Here is a 23,075-nt window from a genome sequence, read left to right on the forward strand (position 1 = left end):
GCAAGTGAACCCTGTCTCTCTCTCTAAGAGTCCTCATCATTTTTACAGATCCAACACTGCCTAAAATCAAGGCTTCTCTGGGGTTTGTAGACCAAGTCTCTGTTTGCTTTTGTTACTTGGGACAGGGTCTCAGTATGTAGCCTAGGCTAACCTTGAGCTACAATCTTTCTGCCTCACCCCTCCAAGTATTAGGACTACAGGCATGCAACACCATGTGTGGCAAAGCCAAGTCTTACCTATGAGCAACTGTTAGGTTTAAAAGTCGAGCTACATGGCACAAAGTAGACCTTTCGGTTCCAAAGGGGAAGAACAGAATACTAATGGAGGGATGACCCAAAGAAGACTGAAGACCAGAGGGAAATATATTAAATCTTGTGGCTCCATTTTTGTCATCCAGGACATATTGTAGTGTAGGTACCCAAGGTCTGGCTGTTTCTGGTTGAAGTCTGCATGGCCTGTTTGTGTGGGCTGGCTGTGTTGACCACACAGAGTTTTCTCTAGCAAACAGTTCATGTCCTGGCATCTTTTGCTGCCTGATTGCAGGAATCCTGGCCTTGCTGCATGTGGGCTGGCCCAGCCTTTGCTTTGAAATCTTGGTAGAGGGCATAGCGACCCCAGAGCTTCTGTATTCTTGATCTCTGCACAACTGGCTCGCCTGGAATGGCGGTGTACTCTGTGATCCTAGAACACCTAGAAGGCTGAGACATGAGGATCATGAGCGGAAGCCTCTGGTACAAGGTGAGGCCGTGCTTTGAAAAACAAATACTAAGGAGATCGTGCCCTGTCGCTGCCTGACCACCATGAGGTGAGCACCTGGACACTCCTTTTACGCCTCAGGAACTAAGTTAAAGCAAATTCTTTCTGCTTTTTGGTACTTTGTCCTTGGGTTTCTGTCTAAGCCACAGGAAAGTGGCAATCACAAAAGCTTAGCATAGAGAAGAAAGGCTGTTCCTGGAGCCACTCGACCACGGAGCTCGGGGTTGGAAAAGGCTGGTAGAACAACGTAGATAAGTTTGCAGAAAACAGGCTGGAGAAAGCCCAAGCTGCTCTGCTTAAGCAGAGCTCGGAGAGTGATTCTGTGGGATCCCGGAGGATAATACCTACAGGAGCACGGATGGGAGGGATCACTGGGAATTCAGGGAGGACGGTTCTCATGGGAAATAGATAAGAAGTTGTGCGTGCACACTGGGAACAAAACAAATGCGTATCTGCATCTCCTCTATGTCGTCCTCCTCTTCTTCCTCCTCCTCCTCCTCCTCCTCCTTCTCCTCCTCCTTCTCCTCCTCCTCCTCCTTCTCTTCCTCCTTCTCCTTCTCCTCCTCCTCCTTCTCTTCCTCCTCCTCCTCCTCCTTCTCCTCCTTCTCCTCTTCTTCCTCTTTCTCCTCCTCCTTCTGCTCCTCCTCTTCTTCGTCCTTCTCCTTCTCCTTCTCCCCCTCCTTCTCCTCCTCCTCCCCCCTTCACCACCATCTTGAAGGCCTTGTATGATCATCTCCTTCTCTTTCTGTGCAGCAGCCAGCATGCTGCTAAGCTAACAACACTAATGAAGTTGCTCTTTCAATTGAGCTGTTTGGAACTTTAGAAGGGCAGGGTACTAGGTACATGTGATAAACTTTTTCATTAAAGTTTATTGCAAAACTGAACTGTAGTTTGTTTTCAGAGCTACCCAATACTCCACTGTGTGAGATTCACAGTGGCAGGCACTTTAGTTAATATCCCAAAGATTCCAAACCTTATGCTTAATACCTTAAAGGTGAATGGATTAATTCCATGGGATCTGAATTTGGGCTTCTTGGCTCCACTCCTTATAAAGTTCCATTCCATCATCACTTTAAAAAACGGGCCAAGGGCTGGTAAGATGGCTCAGCGGTTAAGAGCACTGACTGCTCTTCCTAAGGTCCTGAGTTCAATTCCCAGCAACCACATAGTGGCTCACAACCATCTGTAATGGGGTCTGATGTCCTCTTCTGGTGTGTCGGGAGACAACGACAGTGTATTCATATACATAAAAAAATAAGTATCGAGGCCAGCCTGGTCTACAGAGTGAGTTCCAGGACAGCCAGGGCTACACAGAGAAACCCTGTCTCGGAAAAACCAAATCCAAAAAAAAAAAAAAAAAGTAAAAAAAATTTTAAAAAGCGGGCCCAAATGCATTTTCTGGAGTAGGAAAGATGGCTCAGTGGTTAGAAACACTGGTTGCTCCTCCAGGGGTCCAGGGTTCAGTTCCCCATACCCACAGAGCAACACACAACTATAGCTCCAGTTCAAGGGGATCCTTGGGCACAGCACACATGGGGTGCACAGATGCATGTGCAATCAGAACACTCACACACATAAAATGTTTTTTTTTTGTTTTGTTTTTTCGAGACAGGGTTTCCCTGTATAGCCCTGGCTGTCCTGGAACTCACTCTGTAGACCAGGCTGGCCTCGAACTCAGAAATCCGCCTGCCTCAGCCTCCCAGAGTGCTGGGATTAAAGGCGTGCGCCACCACTGCCCAGCCATAAAATAATTTTTAAAAAAAAACAAATTCCTAAGGGGGTGGAATGAGGCAGGCGCTCAGTGCAGTCCTTCTGCACAGTGCATTCAGAACCATGGGAATTCTGCTCCATTTTGTTACAAGTCACGCCAGTTGAGGTATAACCAGGCTAAGGAGCTTGCTGGATTTCACACAGGAATGGAACAGCCGAGAAGAATTTGAACCTATCTCTCCCGCAGCCACAAAGCCATGCCATTTCCCGACTACCACAAGAGCTTTCTTGAGAGGCAGGGCATAGGGGCACGGAGCATGTAATGATTGCTGCCCCTGGAGTTGGCAACTCTTCTCCCACAAGCCCTGTAGTAAAATCTGTGAGAGATTATTGGAACCTGGTGTCTTTGGGGGCAAATATCTGCCTGTGTGTACTTTCTTTTTCTGAGAACAAAGAGCGCTTTTAAGAAAATGTAACTCATTGTCTCTCCCCCACAAGCAAGAAGGAATGCGAGTTTGCTCCTTGCGCCCAGTGCGGGCTGCCCAAACTAAGCATTTCCTTTTGGAGCAGTGTGTGAGAGAAGAATGTTTCCAAATGTATGAGTCCTCACATTTCCAGCAGAGATTTTTCATTTCCAGCAGAGATTTTCATATTCCACATATTTCCTTCTTTGGCTTTTTCTATTTAGGGGTAGGTTTAAAAATACAGTCCCTCCGTCTGGAGCAGAAGGGTTGTGAACCATGCGTTCCACCTCTCCTGAGGCTCCAGTCACTCAGAAGGGAGTTACAAAGCAAATGAAAGGAAAAGGGAAAGAAATAGGTGGTTTTGGATTTGGACTATAACATGAATCCATTACAGACTGCAATAGACCAGAGAAACCACCATAATATTTATAATTTAACACAGTGGCACGGTCATGTTTCCTCTTGAGGAAAACGAACGGTTGTTATTAGGGATGCATCCTTGAAACAGGCACCTTCATTATAGTTGGTTCCTCACATTGTTTATTGATCAGATACCTCACTTGAAAAACTTAGGTTAGTTGGGGCTGAGGAGTTCCTTACTGCTCCCACAGAGGACCCAGGTTTGGTTCCCAACCCCTAACTATGGTGCAGACACTCACAGGCAGTCACACACAAATATATTTAAAATACATAGGTGAATACTTAAAATCTGTGAGGTAAGGAGAGCTAACGACTGCTTAGAGTGGGAGAACTGGTCTACCCCAAGGACGAGCCTCCAGGTTCGTTGTTCAACTCCATGTAGATAGCCTGACATCATTATATACAAAAACACTAAGGGGACTAAACAGGTTGCCTCTACATATTTATCTATATATGTAACAGTATCAACTAAAGAGCACATGAATTAGAGGAGATGAAGGGGTTGGAGGGATAAAAGGAAAGAGGAAACTGATATATTATATTTTAATTAATTAAAAATATTATTGGTTTGTGATTTTGCTACAGATTCAATGTCAAAATATAGCCTTGAAAGTTTATATATACATATATGCACATATATGTATATATTATATATGGATATTACACATGCATGTTACATATATATTACAAATATTCTGGATCCAGAATATTTCTCCAAATCCCCAAGCAGTGGATGACTCTGAGGACTAGCTTATCATAATGGCTTCCAAACTACCCCAGATACTGAAGGACAGACTTTTTCTTTAATCCTGTCTCCCCTACCATTTCTTCCTGCCCAGGAAGGTAATCCTTTTTAATGACATCATTGTTCACTGGGGAATCACATAAGATTTTGTGACATTTGTGTCTTTTTTCTTTACCTATTCTGCCACAGAGACACCAGGAAGAAATTGTGTATCTACTGGGCAAAAGGGAGACCCAATTTCCCAGGGAGCTTTGGGGTAATCTGAAAGCTATTGGGTAGTGCCGAGTTATAGGCAGGAGCTAAGGATGCAACTTGCAATAAGGGGACTCAGTAGATCCAGACTTAGGATTCCAACCATCTTGAGGGTTTGTACGAAAGGAATTTGGAGCTGGGGATGGAATATGTCTTCTGTAGGGTCGCTGGTGAAAGCAGCCCTTCATGCCCACTGTGGGAGGACATCGTGTGTGGTGCGGGGGATGGAGGGGCCTGAGCTCAGACATTAGACTTCAGCATATCACTTCTCCTTTAACCTATGTAAAAGACTGGGCTCAGGAGCTGGAGAGATGGCTCAGTGGTTAAGAGCACTTAGAGATCCTGAGTTCAATTTCCAGCAACCACATGGTGGCTCACAACCATCTGTAATGGGATCCGATGCCGCCTTCTTGTGTGTCTGAAGAGAGTGATGGTGCACTCATACAAAATAAATAAATAAATCTTAAAAACAAACAAACAAAAAAGATTGGACTCTATTTCAGACATGTTCAATTGACTCAGCTAGAAAAAGTGAACTTTCCAGAACTCCTTTCAGGATAAGTGAGCATTACACGGTGTTAGAAAAAACAGCCAGAGAAGTCATTACAGAGGAAGAGTGAGTGTAAGAGAGACAACACACACACACACACACACACACACACACATACACACGAGAGCAGAATTTGGAAGGAAGCATGTGGCCAGTGCACTGTCCTCTCTGGAAGCTAAGTTTTGGGACCACTTCAAAGCTTTTATTTCCTGAGCATAGGCAGCTCTGAAGGCAATGTGAGAGCCTCTTGGGGATGAAGGGTCAACAGGTTGCATATGGTATGGAAGGACAGACTCCCCCAGGTCACATCCCAGCTCAAGGAACATGGGAGGAAAAGATGCCAAACGGGACTTGTTGAAGCCCCAGCTAAGTGTTTGAGATTCTGCGTCTCCAAAATAGGAATTGCCTTCCTCGAGATGGCAAGAGCCAATGTTGGAGGGACAAGAGATCAGAGTGTATGCATGGCACTTCCTGAAGCTGACTCCCAAGAAACGAAAGCAGGTAACTGACTGCAAAGATTTACTATGCAAAGTGCAGAGTTAAAACAACGGGGAAAGATGCATTAAGAGAGGCTTCTGGGAGCCTGTAAGACCCCAAAAACCGAGGGTGCCCCAGCACCCCACACCCCGGAAGGCGACACCCAAATCACTCGAAAGAAACGGTCTCGATGCAATAGCATGAGGATTTCTTTATTCCAGAATTCTGGGTTCCCTAGCCGTGCACCACGCAGGGTTAGAGGACTATGGACTATGAGTGCCGAATTGCCACAGCTTTTATAAGTTTAGGACAGAGCCCTCGAATCACTAACCAATCATTTCTTAGCATGGAGAGCCCGCGAAATGCGAGCCAATTGATTTGTACCACTCCATAGTTTTTAGGCCAATCAGTTTAAATTATCGGAGCCCGCGCTCAGTGGACCAATTAGTTTCCTATAATGTCTACAGCTGCGTGAACTCCTGCTTAGGGGTAATGGCGTAAGTTTACAGAAGATAAGCTTAGCCCATTTCCAGTTACCCTATGGGGCCAGGATCACCTATTCAAGGCCTTTCTGCTAGGTCTAAACAAAGGGCGGGCTCTGGAATGTGACCTTTTATCTAGTTTCTAACAAAGCGAGATAGCATTTTAAACTCCTGACTTCTTGGGGTCGTTAGAGTTAGGCTGTGTTATTTTCTATCTTTTCAAGCCCAGCACAGGCTTTGGAGACATTGCTTGTCTGAGTCCACACAGGGGAGCTCCTCTTCTTTTTCACCTGACTACTGTGGGATCCAAGTGGGAAGCCTCTCAAAGGAGTCTCAAGGCTTGCTGGGGGAGGAACGTGCTAGGACACTACTAACTTGGCAGACACCAAGACACCCCCCGCCCCCCAACAATGAAATGATGGGTGCATCATTAAATTTAGTGCTCATGCAAAGCAGCCTGACAAACCAGGATGACATATCCGTTACTACAGGGTGACTTTGACAAAATCCTCAAGGCTAATCTAAAGGTCTTCTGGTTGCAACGTTCCTAGGAATCGCCAAGGGTCAGTGAGCAGCCTTCTTGGGCTCACTCTTTCCCAGTTGGTGGGGACAAGATTGATGGAGACTTGAACAAAGCAGTCAAGTGGTGGAGATCAAAGACGGCCTCCATCACTCCAAGGCTGATCACGAGTTAGACGAGAAAGCCCCCTACCCCCGCCAGCTGTAATTACATTTTTAAAAAATTGCTCTCTAATTTTATGCATGTGCTGTATTGATCTTGTAAGGGTTTAGTAAATTCTTGCTAAAAAAAAAAGGTGAGGCTCATTTCAACTGTAAGACTGAAAAAGGGGTTCTGATTCATTTAATAAGTTATGTGGAGGGCTGGAGAGATGGCTCAGCAGTTAAGAGCACTGACTGCTGCTCTTTCAGAGGTCCTGAGTTCAAATCCCAGCAACCGCGTGGTGACTCACAACAATCTGTAATGCGATCTGATGCCCTCTTCTGGTGTGTCTGAAGACAGCTACAGTGCACTTACGTATAATAAATAAATAAATCTAAAAAATAAAGTTTTGTGGAGTGTGAGGCTGAAACACAGATAAAACGAAAAGGGAGGCATAGAGCTTGCAGGAAAATGGAGACGGACGGGTGCAGGTATGAGGTGGTGATGATGGGTCAGTCACAAATGCCAGCTGGTGTCCTGTGTGACTGTGGGCAGGAAAGAACAGTTTGCTGCCGTCACGGGGACTGTTTCATTAAGACATATACGAATGGGGTGATGTCTTTCTTGCCGGCCACCCACATTGCTGGGGACTGAAAGGAGCTGTTTCTCCCCATCACCATCCCACCTGTAGTAGTCAGGGTTCTCTAGAGTCACAGAACTTATGGAATGTCTCTTCTATATTAAGGGGATTTATTGTGATGGCTTGCAGTCTGTAGCCATCAACTAACCCAACAGAGGATGGGAAGCTGTGAATAGCAAGGCCAAGAATCTAGTAGCAGCTCAGTCCCAGAGCACAGGCGTCTCGCCTGCTCTTCTAAAGAAGCTGGAGTCCTGAAGAAGTCGGTTCCTGCAGAAGTGCCAGCTACTGAGAGCCTCCACTGTCCTTATGAAGGCCTCCAGCAGAAGGTGTGGCCCAGGTTACAATGTGTGCATCACCTCGCCTGGGCCCAAGCTGTTCTTACTTTCTTTGTAATGGCACCATCAGGCTAGCCTTGAACTCAGAGGTCTGCTTGCCTCTGTCTCCTGAGATTAAACGTGCGTATCAGCCGGCCTGGGCCCCAGCTTTTCATAGCCACTGTGCTTTCAAGATCTGGATCAAAACGCCTGTCTTCCGGCCTCAAGATCTGATCACAGGTGTACCTTCTGCTTCTGGATTGTAGTTAATTCCAGATCCATTCAAGCTGACAACTGGGAATGGCCATCACAATACCCTTCCTCTGAAAATCATTCACACCACAGGGCTGCCTCCTGGCAATTGTGCCAGTCTCCGTGCCCTGCCACCTGTATTTGAAGAGATTGTGGTGGACCCTGCACTGGCCAGCTTGGTCATCTGGAGAAACTCAAATTGAGGCCAAGAATATGACGGCTTGTCTCTATACTCAACATCACAGGCTTGTCACTGGTCTTTAGAATAGGCTGGTTTGGATATTCGCAAGGCCACTGACAGAACATCTTCCTAACCCTCTCAGGCACCCAATGTTCTACCTACCACATCTTGCTTATGCTAACTTGCAGGTTCCCGTAACTTTTCTTTCAAGTCACCTCTCCAGGAATGAGGAAAACTTTGACTCAATGTCCCAAGGACTGTGTGGAACCTTAGAACTGGCTGGCTCACTGGTTAGTGCCGCCGGACACTTTGCGCCCACGTATTGCTAATTTTAGATTAATTCATGTTTATGCTGTAGCCTGACAAAGCACTAGATCAAAACCAGCATCACAATCAATGTGACAGAGCCCCACCATGACTCCGACATCAACTGTACACAGCAGATATCCAGGAAATGCCTGTTGAAACACCTTAGTTCTGCGCAAGTCCTTAGCCCCATTTTTTAAACGGCACTGCTCATTTTAGGACTGCTCTCAGAGCTGCGCCTTTGGAACCTCAAGCTTTCTTCACTTCATTATCCCCTAAACCTTAAAGGACCAGGTTATACCTAAGGTGTCTCTAAGTTGCCTTTCAGGTTGCTGAGGAAGACCTGATGTCTTCACAATCCTCAAAGCCTGACTTCCTCTCACACCTGAGATTCCTTAATGTCCACTGTGCATCGGGTTGCTTTCTAAAGCCAAATAGCACTGCTGTGGACTTGGATACACTGCGGGTGATTGGTTACCACCAGCAGGGATAAGCCTGGACCTCCACCTCCCCAATTCTTAACTTTGGAAGCTTGGTAAAAAGTTTCTTCTTCCAGAAGCACCTCATGTTCCCCAGGAAGGAAAAAAAAAGGATCCTCAGGATTAAGCATGTGTTTATTTTAGTTCAGTTAAAACATACACTGTTTCATTGAAACCGGTGCAGCATTTCTCTCTGCGAACAGGCCACGGGGGTGTGTTGGCCTCTAACAGTACAGCGGGGGACATTTACACTATATACATACAAGGAGTTCACTTTCATTGAAATCACATTTGACATGTTGTCAGATAGCCATGTTGCAGCTACTGCATTTTGAAAATTCAGACCTCATTTAAAGCTTTACTTAGGTATTTGAACTTAAGTTGATGCCCAACCAGTTTATTGCAAATACAATTTAAAGAAGTTATTTTCAATTTTAGTATTATACACAATGTCAATTTCTAATATTGAATTTTCTGTACAAGTAATTTGGGGACATATATATATATAATATATATATATATAATGTGAATTCATCAAAATGCAGCTAAGAAACTTAGGGGAATATATACACTTGAACCCAAGACCCAATTCTGACAGTATATACAATCTATTTACAAATACATATGGACAATGTATGTACAGTTTATCATAAATATTGAAAAATAGGTTAGCTTTAATGGATTAATGCTGCTCTATAAATAACAGTACAGTTATTGAAACGTTCCGTGGAAGACAGCAATGCAAACTGAGGTGACTGGACAGTGGTTTTAATACTGAAGACTGCTCAAGACTGAGAACTCAGTTCAGGAACCTCAAGTCGGACAAACTAGCCCCAAGCATTCCAATTTGGCCTGAAATTCATTTGGAACTTTCAATAGCGCTCCCTCACAAAAAGGTTTGGGAAGCCTCTCCACACTGCCTGGCTGTGAACAGGATCCTGGTTGCCATGGCACCTTCTCCTGGACACCTGTTTCTTTCTCAGCATCCCCTGGCAGACCTGTTTCTCTTTCTCAGCATCCCCTGGCAGATCTTATCAGCGACTTCTTTCCAGGACTTCAAGTGGAAGTGCAAAGTCTCCGACTAGAGGTGAGGTTCTGGATTGGATGACACGAAAGCAGCGTGGACTGTCTTCTCACTGCCTCTGCGTCTACAGGGTCCCAAATGAGCTCATCTTCGTGACAGAACTGACCATTGGTTGCACCCAATGTATGTAGCGCTACCAGACGTCTTCCTGTCTGCAAGGGTCTTTAATTAGCAGACACAACCTGCCTATGGATTCAGTCACATATACAATACAAGACTGTAACAAAAACCATGTGTGTCACATTTCTTCTGGCCCTTGCCTCAAACTCAAAAACGTTTGGTTCAAGAGAACCAACGGATGGTTCCACTCACTTCCCTTCACCGCTTAATGGAATTATGTATATAAGATCTTAGACATTACGCCTGATGAGCAGAGTACCACATTATTTAATAATATATTCACCATACACCATTAACATACAGTAAATGTGCTCTTGAAAGCCAAGCTTCAGAGTAATGTTTTCACTTTTAACTGGACTCGAAATGGAAAGGTAAGCATGCAGTTGGACCAGAAACTGAGTACAACCAGCGTCGACTACTTCCCCTAGCTGATCATTTGTTCGATGTAAACAAATAATTCTGCATTGTACAAGAATGAGATGACCATCCAGTGCGAGGTTTTAGAGAGCTTGCTGCGTGAGAAACCCAGTGACCTTTCTGAGGAGAGCTTGCAGTGTGCCTGCTCGGTGCAGCCCGTTTAGACCTCTACGGGAGACACAGCAGGGACACAACTGAACTGTGTGTTGTCAAGTAAGTCACGCTTCCAGTGGACGAGCGTTGCAAAGTTCTGCTTTCTACTGGACAGTTTTGGCCTATCGCCGTCAAACGTCCTCTTTCACTTTCGGAAGCAATGTTTGAAAGGATGGGCCCAAAAGCACGACCCAGAGTTGACAGTAGAACTCTGGAGACAGACGCAACTGAATAAACCCTGTTTTACCCAATTGCACTATTTGGTACCTCAAAGTCAGTTATTTCAATTCCTACAGAAATCTGTGCACTGTTTCCCAGCCTAACTCAAGACATAAACATTTTAGTTTCAATGAATCAATTATCTGAGGCAAAGAAATCCATGAACGGAGTTCACCTCATTTGGTGCAGCAATTACCAATCATCCTTCAAATGAATCTGAATGAACAAAAACAAAAACCATGCTAATCCATGGTGCAATTTCTTGTAACATTTTTTCCCCCGAAAATGATTTTTGGGTAAAAAAGTATTTGGCTTATAATGCCTACAAAAAAGGCAAATAATTTCATAATACTAATATTCATTTTTAAATATGAATGAAATTGTTTGACGGAGTTTATTGACAACTGGTTCTGGATAAAGTTCAAAAATGCAATTTCTTCAAAGTAAAATAGTGCTTCTGAGGTCTTTTAAAGTATCTTTTTTTTTTTGGTACAAAAAATAAGTGTTTTTCTCAATGCTTATTTCAATACTTTGCTGTAAATTAAGAAGTGTTTCTCACATCGAATGGTTCCGTTAGGCACATTCAAGTAAAATCATAAAATATCCAAGTTAAACAATGAGACAGCCAAACATGTGGCTTTGATAAAAGTTAAAAGTTCGTCCATTCTCTGGAATGGAATAAACTCGTCACTTCCCTTAACCCAAGGCTCGTGGTTTTGTTGTTACCATCCATTTCCTAACATACAGATAAGCTTCTTTTAAAAAAAAAAAACCAAAGAGAAAGAAAAGTTCACTTATTCTGCATCCAGAAGAACCAGCGAGGAGACTGCACTTCAAAAGGAAGTGACCCGAGAGCATCAGGTGAAATCTGAGCAAGTTGAGAGTCAACTCAACAGGCAGGCAGCCGGGCATCCAGTGTGGGTGGGCGGGGGCGTTAGTGCCCACCTGCAGAGGCATCGTGGACCCAATCCAGCACGATCAAGGCCATGCTGCCAATCATCACCACTATACCACTCAGGAGAAAACACAGAGCCTGCAAGAAGCAAGAGGGGACTCATCAGTCGGGCACCCTAGGATTTCACATGATAACACTTAAATATTCTAATTTCCCCTGACTAAATATAAACTCTTTTAAAAGTGATCGAACTGTGTGTTACTTGTAGCACAGAAATCACGTGTTGTTTAAGCCTTACATATTCTGTAAGTTTTCATTCTTTTTTTTTCCCTCAAGCAAAAAGTTCTCCTTTTGAAAGAGTCAGACTGTATTTGACTTGTGTGCAGTCTTCTTTCAGAGCAAATTAAGTCACAAAATGGAGCCCAGGTTAATTCCTGGAATTGAGAGACCCTGGATGGGAGTTTTCTTGAGTGGTCCAGACACTCACATACTTACAGTCAGTCTCTCACCCGCATCCCTATCATTAAACTCACTGATGCAAGGAGGTAGGTAACCTTGGCTTGCAGGTCAATCCCACCCCCCACTCCCCACCCCCAGCTCAAGGTCACTCATTTCCCTGAGAAAAGATCATCCCAAATTACTCCTATTCTCATTCTTCAGACCAGAATAGTTGTGGACAGAGGACTAGCAGGCTGGTACTCTCAAGTATCTCCTGCTAGCTTTCTGGTTCCAAAGCTCATGGTTTGTGGTAAGTGTATCTATCTCCTACTTTGAAACAAGAGGCTACCAAACTGAAGACTAAACACAATACTGAACCCATGCAGAGCAGGCTACCAGGGCTCTCACCGCACCTTCCTGGAGCCTATCTCTATACTACTCTTCATGTGCGCATGCGTGCCCATATACAGGGCACCAACAATTACGTCAATACTTTCACACTGTTCTTTAATAACTTCCCTGCACAGCTGGTTCCCACCTCCCCCACCACTCTCTTTTGTGAAGTACTTCATTACTAAAGCTTTACAAGAAGAAAAAGAGACAAGGCACTGGTCTTAAAGTCACCCCACTCACCCCGATCTTTTGGACGGATCTCATAGGTTCTTTCTTCACTAACTTGATGTAGAAGGCAGACGGGAGGATAAAAATCAACATCGCGGCCGCCGACGCGCCTGTAAAGTGACAGTTGTCATTTGAGAACCGAGCGAATGTGTACTTTAAGCCTTGGAATATTACAGGAAACGTCGATCACAACTCACCAATGAACCCGAAGATGTCCCTGATAGTGGGGACGAAGATGACAAGCAAATTGGTGAAGGCCAAGATCGTCACGGTGATGACACTGTGCCGGATCCAGCTGAACTCTTTTGTAGGACACAGTAAGTGAGTGACAGAACTCCGGATCTGAAAGTAAGTCAGTAAACCAACTTTAACTGACGTCAAGAGTTTGCAAGATACTGAGACACGTCATCGATAACAGTGATTCTTTTCTAGGGAACAGATACCCCTGCCACTGTCATAGGATGACGTGGAAACTACACTGTATTCTATCCACCTGTGCCGACCGCTTTATCACCTCCCGCGCCCCCAGACTCCTAGCTGTTGCAGGAGCCAGTGGCTACTTACTGGGAAAATAACTACTGGGACCGTGAGGGTGACGGCCACCAGCACAGCCAAGCGGACCACGAGAAGAAGAATGTCAGTTCCCACAATTGCAGAGTAGGTATGCAGCAGCTCCGACTCCACGTGCTCTGTGGGGACACACACCAGAGACCGGCTTTCAGTGTGGTTTCCTCTGGGGATCAAGTGGCAAGACTAACTCACAGTGAAACCTGCACTAAAATTATTAGCTACTCACAAAAATGACTGTAAACTAAGAGGCTAATAAAATTAATCTGGAATTATGGTTAATGCAATTAAAGTAACATTGGAGGAAAAAAATTTCTAAATACTGAGATTTAGCCACATGACCTCCAATGAGGTCTAACAGGGGCCAAGCAGCTAAATCCCAGGCTTAGTGTGTGTGCATGTATGTGTGTGTGTGTTGTATGTTAGTCACCGCTGAAGCTGGGAGCAGAGAGGATGGGCTCAAGAGAGCCAAGAATATCACAGACACATCACCAAACATCTCACACTCCCTTGGGAATCTGGACCCCAGGAATCGTGGATTAAACCAGATTGGAACTGTTTACAGTAAAGCTATACACATAATAACGTCAGTCATTTCCATTCTTTTTCAGTTAGGTACTACTTACCGTAAAAGGTCAGGTATCCGAAGAGGGCGGCCAGCAGATACATCAGAAACATGGCGAAGAAAGAAATCTTGGACACGTTCATCATTCGTCGCCGGCTGCGGCTGCGAACCCACCACAGAAAGCGTTAAGTGTGTGTGTTTTAGCAAGTCCCATGCCTCATAGCTTTAGTATGGGACCAACAGGCGTAGAGAGCAAAGATCAATTACCTCTTCAGCTCTTCATAGATGGGAAGGACAGCAGGATGGCAGACAAAGGAAAACGTCAGGATGGGCACGGCATACACAGTCTGAAAGAGACATGCCCCTGCATTCACACCAGTGTTTGCACCCCGCCAGTTCACACCACTGTGCTCACACCGGCCAACACACCCTCGTCAGTTCCCAGCTAAACCTCAGAGGATCTTCACACCAAAGATGGAAAATGATCCAATTGCGCATGATTCACTCCTATCCTCTGACCGTTTACCGAGGATGATCTGCATGCGACCCCCAGATGTTTTTAGAGGCCACGCCATTATTTGGCACGACTCCCCAGTCTATGATAGTATGTCAAACTTTGTCTAGTTCTCCAGGTTTTTCCTAACAGCCACCTATCATCCAGCCTTAATTTTTCTTAAGAGATATTTTAAAATCCCTGGCATGAAGTTTCTTTTTAACCCCTTCTCAACCTTCCTTTCCAGCAGATGGCACTGCCTCCTCCAAGTTACCTGTGAATTGAAGATGAAATAGCGGGGCCTGCACACGTCGGCTGCGGAGCTGTTGGACTCCAGCAGCGCCAGTGCGGCCTGGGTAAAGGTGCCGTTCACAGTTTCGTTGGCCATCAAGGCGGCTTCCACGGGGCAAGGGATCTGAAACTTCTTGCAAATCACCTGAAAACAGTGTGCATTTGTGAGTTATGTGGAGTAGTTTGGCAGAGCTTTAAGAAAGTATTTTCTATGTAGCCGGGCGGTGGTGGCGCATGCCTGTAATCCCAGTACTTGGGAGGCAGAGGCAGGTGGATTTCTGAGTTCGAGGCCAACCTGGTCTACAGAGTGAGTTCAGGGCAGCCAGGGCTACACAGAGAAACCCTGTCTCAAAAAACACAAGAACAAAAACAAAACAAAACAACAACAACAACAAAAAAGAAAGTATTTTCTAAAGAGAAAAAAAGAAAAACAAAAACTCACTACCTACCACGATCAGGAAGAATATCATGCAGAGGAGAGAAAGGCCGCTGGTGTACCCCAAGTACCCTGGAGGGGAACAAGAGCAGCTTTAATCAAACAGGGATGGACAGAGAGCACGAGACACCAGAGAGAGCACGAGACACCAGAGCCATCTACTCGGGGCTCTAAAAGAGTCGCGCCCTGCTGCCGCCCCCAAGAGAAGGTGCTGAGAACCTTCGGGAGTTCCCGGGAGAATGCTAGTGGCTGTGGAGGGGCCCACGCCCGCCAGATGTGCTTGCTCACCTAGATTTCTCAGCAGTGACAATGGGAGAATGAGGACGAAGGACACAAGCAGGACCAGATAGTCGCCGTTCAGATACCACAACCTGAATGGAGAGAGGAGAGCCAGAAATGAACGGACAGCACGCCTGACTCAGACACCACACGCACCGCACGCGAAAAGGACAGGGTTTTTTTTGGGGGGGGGGAGGGCAGGAGCATCCCTTATGAGATGGCGACCAATTTTGTGACCGACTGCTCCGTGAGCTGCTGCACTGCTCTGTGCTCTGGGAAGGCTGCCAGCACATTCACTACATAAAACACTTCTTAAAGCTTGATACTAGCGTGGGGACAAAGGCGCTCTGTGCGGCCCGAGCTTATCTTTAGTACTTTTGAGAGACACTGGACACCAGGCACTGCCGCTCTGGCTTGGAATGACACCGAGAAGGAGGGAGCACAGCACAGCAGGATTCACCAGACGCTTGTTAGCATAAATTTGAGGCTTAAGATTAAAATGCACAGGCCACCTCTCTCCCCTAAATGAGACTGAACCGAACCCCGACCCAGGCAGAACTTATTTCAGATTATCACAGTAACACCTGGACCCAACTTGACTCAAAAAAGGGGGGTGTCACTTCTGAACCTAAATGTTCCCTAAGTTCTAACACTGTTTCTTTTTCTCTTCCTAAGTAAACCAAGGCCTATTCTTGCCAAAGGTGGCAGTGGCACACACTTAAACTTTGTGCCCCAGAGACAGGCGGATCTCTTTGTGGTCCAGGCCAGCCAGGGACCACATAGAATAAAGCCGTTCCTTTAAAAAGCACTGTTTTCAAGATCTAACTTCCCGAGACTTCCACTCTCGGCAGTAATGAGGACTCCACAGAAAAATCATCCTGCAAGATCGGAGTCTTCAATTGAAAGGTAAAGGCAGCGGGGAGAGTCAGTCACACATCTCTCTGCTTTGAGCAGCAACTGTGTGTGCAACTTGGGAAGCCAAAGTTTTCTTAACCGTTATAAGCATGACTGGTTTTTAAGAAGAAAAAAAGTTATCTTAACCAGTTCTATATTCAGCAGCCATAACAAATGTCAGTATTAACGAGAGATAAAGTCAGGCACTAGAAAAGTTTCAGGTTTGTGTATTTGCCAGTCCAAGCTAAGAGCAGGTTGCTGCAGAGGCCCTGATCCTCCACAGGAATACTCCTGGGAAAGTCACTGTTGACTGTTTCAATATCCAACTTTGACCAAAATGTATCTGCGATCGTTTCTATGGGTAACCTTACTCAGCACCTACCCATTTGTATCTTCAATGTTCATTAATGCCTTGATCACCAAAGGTAACTCATATTTCACTATGAAGAGGTAGCTGGACATGGCTGGAGGAAAACAAAATTAAACCATTACAAGTGCTAAATGGGGACTGTGACACCGCAGTCACGTGTTACCACCTCGTGCCACTAAACGGAGTCTACCCAAAGTGCCCTCTTCAGACTTACCCCCAATGTTCTGCATTGTGATCGAGCCGGAGGCTGCTAGCTTCCCAGCCAGACCGTACGCCTTATGTCCCAACTGTTCGTACAATAAAGATCCTGTATGGAGGAACAGAGGAATGAAGCACCCAGAAGGCTCTACCCCAAATTAGTACACACATTAAATCACCTGGGGAAGGAGGGGGGAACCCCAGAAAGCTACTGTACCTCCTTCATTGGCAGTCTTGAGGAGGAGATGGACGGAGTATAGCGAGAAAATTGACACGAACGTCAAGAGAATTCTGAGAGAAGGGAAAGGTACTTTGTTATAAATAAGCAGCGCTGAACACTCACAAACCCTTCCTGTCTCACACAGCTCTGGTGCGGCTCCCTCTCCTAACCTGTGACTGACACTGACTTGTAGGTATCAGATGAGTCTCATCGTCTTAGAAAGCAATGTCCACACTGCCAAAAGCAGGAGAAACTGCAAAGCCCAGTCCCAGAGGAGTAGAAACTTCTATCCTGGAACTGTAACTATCTCTATGCCTGCTACGAGTTTCTAATATTTTCATTTAAAACTTGTCATCAAGCCTAGTTCACAAGGCCTCCATCCCATCCAGCTGAGATGGGTCAGGAGAGGCCGAGAGCCTATGGACCAAGAGAAAGGAGAGGGTGGGGGTAGAAGTATCATTCAGTAGGACACTATTAAACAAATGTGCTGAAACTGGAGAAGGAACAGCTGTGAGAGAAGACACTGCACCCTGCAGTGCAGGACCCTCAACACTAGAACAAGTGAATTATCAGCTCCACCCTTCCCCTTGGGTTGGCAGAGAAAAATGAAGGGGAAGAGGGAACAACCAAATGGATATAACGCCACTGTCTTCCTTGAGAACACAGGTTCCCCGTCAAGTCTCTAAGGCAAGACAAGGCAGTGAGTGGTTAGGAAGGAAAAAACTAAAAACAGCAAACATGCAAACGAGGCCACATAAATATTGACCTTGTATGGGCAAACTGCACAGTCCGTGAAGTGCTGACAAAAATATAAACAAAAACAAAAAACCAAGAAAATCCATCAGTACATAAAACACTGGATATGACTCCCATCCTAAGGTCAGCCTTAAGACACCTGGTTCTGGGGTGACAGCTTGACCTCTTGAAAAACAAAATAAATGGCTTAATAAAAACAAACAAAAAACCAAAAAACAATTAGAGCAAATTAGGTGCTCTGTCTTACAGAGGTGACAATGCCCCTGGGGTCACTTTCAACGTGAAGATTAACTCTATGTTAAAGGTGGGCTAGCCACTTTAGCATGTGGGTTTGGCCCATTTACCGTACTTATATGCGATGTTAGGTTTGGATAAATAAAAAAACTCACACAAGCTTGGTATCATTTAGCCATTTATTAAAATGGTTAATCAATCAAGCACACAGTAAGCTGCTAAAGTGGAATCCCAAAAGCTCAAGGGTAACCTGGGTCAGTTTTACTTTCAGTTACGAAACAGAGCCACCAATGACCACACTGGTAGAATTTTAAAAATTGTTCCCAGTTTTCATGGCAAGAGCCGGGAAGGGTTTCAAATGTTTAACTTTAGATTCCAGCCCCTTCAGATTCCCAACAAAACCTGAAATTTCAGGATGTTCTGTACCGAGGCCATGTTTTCAAAACAAAACCCCCAAAATCTTCATCTTAATGCTTCTGGTGCCCAGAGCCAGACTTTACATCCGTGTGGGGCTTCACGAGGCAGACCTTTTCTTAGGAACTTTTTTTTTTTTTAAATCATGCCGGAGAAAGTGACTGGAGTGCTAGGTACCCATCAACTAACCAAAAATGTTTCAACTGTCCCAAAAAGAAAAGGGACAGTTGTTGAGTGTGTGCCATTCTCATTGGTGTAGAGGTTATGAAGTCTGAGGCGCGCCTCTACAGGAACTGTGTCAGCCACGATCTACAGGCAGTTTGAAACTCTTGACACAGGAGAACTACACACTCAAATGTATGCATGCTTTTGTACTTGGAAATAGCATTTTTTTTCCTGGCTACTGCTCTCATAGCACTGGGAAATAAACCCAGAATTCAATCATGCATGCCTGGCAAACACTCTACTGCTGACCAACAGTCTATCACTCTTAAATCATATTACCCACGGGTAAGTGACCCCCAAATGGGTACCCTCCAAGCACGACTTCTGCAGAGCAGACGTTCAGCCAATTAACTTAAAAAAAATTAGTAGGCTCTCATTTAAAAGTCAGGTACCAATCACACATATCTCAAAAGACATCATTTTTAAAAAGTTGAGTTTGCTTTCTTTAGCATCCAGAAAATTATGACTCACTTGTTCTAAGACAAATAAATTCTAGGCTAGGTAAACATCACCACACCTTACACACCTCTAACTTTCTCTTCCTTATGTCACAGGTTTTAGGCCGCAACATGTGGAACCTATTCAGAGTCACTCAGCTTCCGCTTTGACCAAAAAGTTAATAACTCTAGATCATCGGTATCTATTTTACAATTAAGAACACCTTCTGGAAAGACTGGACTTAACCCGTCAGTTTTAAGTGCTACCCCACGTACTGTCTAACTTGCTCGCAGGAGGACGTACAACATACAGTAAAGCAGAGTTTTGGATTTCCCATACTTTCAAACTTAAGTTATTTTTAACACCATCTACTTTGAACTGCAAGTTGCTTTTTTTTCTGGAGCCAAGAATATGTTTATTGTATTAACTGCCCCGCATGGCAGGCTCACCACTTACACATACTTACATAAAAAGAGCAATTCCAGTATTAGCCATGGCATAAGAAAGCCCAAGGATTCCACTGCCCACAATCGCATTGCTCAGATTAAATACTGACATTCCAAAGGAAGTAGTACCTGGATGCTACACAGAGGGAAAACGATAACCAAACATATAACAATAATTAAAAGGAGAAAAACCAGCTTTGGGCAAGTCAGATTTGAAATCTAAAAGTAACACTATTCTTTAACTCCATAAAGCCAAGCACATAATAAACAGTACTGTTCACTTACAAAGTCTGTTTCGTATTTCTTCTTCCCCAAATTTGATTCAAGTAAAAAGTTCTGGTTTTCGGGATCCACGTCCGCATAATGGCTGCAAAAAATAAAAATAAATTAAAAAAAAAAGAAAGGCCGTCGTAACCCAACTGAAAGTTTCGAAAACCATAGTTCACATAAAGTAAAAGAGCCCTTTGAGTTCTGCTTAAGTTAATGGGCTAGGTGCTCATGGTCATGCAGTAACAACCGGGTAATTTAGCAGGCTATGCTCTCAGGGGCTGGGTGAGCAAGGGGACACGGGGCTGGGTATGAGCCTTATGGTTCCTGGGTGTGAGCGTTAGCCCGTAACCGATGAGCAATCCCTCCAGCCCCGAGGCATGTGCAAGCTGTTTTCCAGCTCCCCCACCCCCAAAGCTCCCTTCTCCCACCTTTTCAGAGCAGCCTGCTTGGTGGGGTATGAGTAGTTGAAGTCACTGTTGGAGCTGTAACTGCTGCTGTCCTCATCCGGGGAAATGTTAAACCTTCCCATCTCGGTCTTCTTCATGCTGATCGGGAGGAACGGCGTAGGGCGCGCGGCGCGGGCTTCCTTTTGTCCTTGGCGGCGCACTGGCCCTCGAGGCTGCCTGCGAAGGTAGAAGGCGGCGCGTCAGGACTGCGGCGCCCGCCCGCCCCCGACCACGTGACGCCGCCGGGCGGCGCAGCGCGGCTGATTCATCCCCCGCCAGGCGAGTGGAAAAGTACCAGGCGAGCGAGGGGCGGGGGCGCGGCGAGGGGCGGAAAAGTACCGACGGCGGGGCCCGGAGAACAAAGATGCGCCCGCCGAGGCGCCCCTCCAGCCGCTCCGGCGCTGAGCCCGGTGCCCCCGCCCCAGCCGGGGCTTGTTTACAGGGCGCACGCCGAGCCCTCCGGCAGCCGGGGCTGCCCCGGGTACCCGGCTACCGGCCCCTCCTCTACCCCAGGAGGAACTGATGCAATACCAAGGGGCGATTGTCAAGCTCTCGCGGCTCGGCTGGTCCCCCGCGCCCGGACTTCACGATCATTTTCAAGCCCATCGAGGCACAAGACCAGGCTTGCAGCCTCCGGGCGGCCCGCGCGCGGCTCCCCCTCCCCGTCCCCCTAACGGGAGCCTGCGGCCGGGTGCCCGCAAGACCCCGCTCCTGCCGCCGGCGCCGCCCGCGTCCCCGCGGCCGCCCCTCCCCCGCCTCACCTCGGTGCTCTCCCTGCGAGCTGGCCCACCTCACGGCAGCGTCTCCCGCGGGCTGTCTCGGTCACACCAGGATTGTAAAACGGAGCAAAAATAACAGTGACGGAGTCTTTTTTTAAAAATAATATTAATATAATATTTTTTTTTAAAAATCCCGCAATCCAACAAGCAGAAAATGTGGAATTTTTTTCTTAAATTTAATGATTAAAGGTTAAAAAAAAAAAAAAGCGGGGAATGGTGGTCACGATTCTCCGGCGGAGAGTGAAGGGTGGCGGCGAGGGCGACGGCGTGGCGCGGTGTGGAGCGGCTTCCTGAGCGCGAGTTATAGCGGCTGGGCGCCGCGTCAGTGGGCGGGGCGCGGGCGTTCTCTTTTGTGTATCAACAGCACCTGAGCTCCGCCTCCCGCCCGGCTGCCCCGCACCCAGAATTGGGGGGCCAGCCGCACCCCGCTTCCCCGAGGCTCGAGACACCGCAGCCCCGTGGGTGGCCTCCACCCGCGGCTGCCGCAAGGAGCCAGCACCCTTAGATTCCCTCCCAGCCCGGTCTCCAACGCTGCGTTTCGGGGACGCATCCGGCGTGTGTGCAGTACCCCACCCCCCTACCCCCCAACCATTCCCAGCCCGCAACTTAAGATTTGATGTATGTGAAAGGTTTTTCTCCCGCAGAACTTAAGCCAGCGCTGCCACGCTGCCCGGGAGCCCGGATTGTGTTCTCGATCTTTCCACCCAGATGTGCTTTCACTCTCTGAGCTAGCCTGGTGAATGAGAGGCAGCTCGCAGTTCCGTCTTGGGATGGACTTTTGGGTCGCACGTGCCACCGCTTACTAGGAAGGGTTGCGTTTGGCCAGCAGCAAGCCAGACACACCTTAAAAGGTCCAGGGCTGGGTCCTTCCGAGGCCGCCCAGGAGCGCCCTGTTCCCTCTTGGCGGACACTTTCCCTTCTGCCGCCACCCCACCCCTGCTGCTCGCGTCTCCCCGGGCTTCCAGCGAGTGCGCCCTCGTTGGAATGTAGGCCTGGAGCTTTCTCTGCAGCCCGGATCCCTCCGTGGTGCTGTGTGGTCCTGCAGAGTCGGGCGGCTCAGGGGTGTGTGTGTGTGTGTGTGTGTGATATTCTGTGTTGCGGGAAAGGCGAGGACCCTTCCCTTTCTGTTGAACAAAGACCCCCTCCCCAGGAGAGCTTTCGAAAGGCTGGTTGAATAGAGGAATAAACAAACGAGTTTGACCTGGTGCTCCCTTCCTTTGGGGGACGTGGGAGAGATTGGGCTGGGCATAGAGGAAAGGGCTGGGTGTGTGATCACAGTTTTTGCCTTCAGTGTTTTCCTGAGGAAATCTGTAACGCTGCCTATTTCCGTGGGCTCGTAAGACTTGGGGTGCCTTCAGCCTGTGCCAGTGTTCGTGACTGACAGGGCAGGACCCTATTTCCCCTTTACACACTGTGTTCTTTACCCTAAACCTCTGGTCTGGCAGGCCACACTTAAACAATAGCCTTACATGCATGCTGCGTGTCCCCTCGACCCTCTCTCAAGGGCAGGGCTTCTGTCACTCTAGACCTAAGGAGCCAGGAACGCCTTTTTCAGCCTGCCTTAATTAATGCTTCCCGCCTCAGACTTCTTTTTGCAGTACTGTTTTCTAAACCGTGTGGTGACCGGACTTTATAAACCTGTGCTGTTTTGCACCGTCCTCGAGTTGTTCAAATTTGTTTGTAGTCTTGGATGCACAATCTCCCCATGGAGACCGAACTCTCCTCAGAGGGGAGGTTAGGAATTTGACATGTCATCGGAGCTTAAAAGTCCTGATTACCTTCTTTTCCACCCTAGTAACATCAGATCAATTCCTGTCAGGAAAAGCTTGGTGGTGGACTGGAGGAATCCTGGGAAATTCCTTTCAGGTTTCAACTGACAAAAATCAAAAGGTCTTAAACAACTTTTTCATTATAGCTAAATTTCTTGCCCTGTCAGAGGTATTCAGGAAGTTCTGTAGGTTGTAGGTTATGACTGCAATTTGCAATACAACTAGATCTATTGTCCTTTGGACTTTTTGGAGTTGCATATTACAGGATAGTTAAGGAGAGAAGTGGAGAGGGAGGGAGGGAGGGAGAGAGAGACAGAGAGAGAGGAAGAAGGAGAGGGAAAGAAGGAGA

At 46.6% G+C, this 23,075-nt stretch overlaps 1 protein-coding gene across 2 annotated transcripts; it reads right to left on the reverse strand.

The window, feature by feature from the left end:
- Positions 1-8,806: 8,806 nt before the first annotated feature.
- On the reverse strand, positions 8,807-21,258 carry Slc38a2 (solute carrier family 38 member 2). Of its 2 annotated transcripts, XM_052160506.1 has the most exons (16): positions 20,940-21,258; positions 20,161-20,355; positions 19,748-19,829; positions 19,483-19,598; positions 16,947-17,020; positions 16,746-16,838; positions 16,544-16,625; positions 15,277-15,359; positions 15,002-15,060; positions 14,536-14,697; positions 14,036-14,115; positions 13,830-13,930; positions 13,201-13,325; positions 12,834-12,978; positions 12,649-12,746; positions 8,807-11,715 (listed from the first exon to the last, which is right to left on the reverse strand). In XM_052160506.1, exons 2-16 carry the CDS (start codon positions 20,274-20,276, stop codon positions 11,617-11,619), a joined length of 1,515 nt encoding a protein of 504 aa, XP_052016466.1. In that variant the 5' UTR covers positions 20,277-20,355; positions 20,940-21,258; the 3' UTR covers positions 8,807-11,616. The 2 variants fall into 2 exon arrangements, with proteins under 2 accessions (XP_052016466.1, XP_052016467.1); XM_052160507.1 differs by lacking the exons at positions 19,483-19,598; positions 20,940-21,258 and having other exon boundaries at positions 20,161-20,259.
- Positions 21,259-23,075: the final 1,817 nt, after the last annotated feature.

The sequence above is a fragment of the Apodemus sylvaticus genome, chromosome 17 (assembly GCF_947179515.1).
Source record: "Apodemus sylvaticus chromosome 17, mApoSyl1.1, whole genome shotgun sequence".
NCBI lineage: Eukaryota > Metazoa > Chordata > Mammalia > Rodentia > Muridae > Apodemus > Apodemus sylvaticus.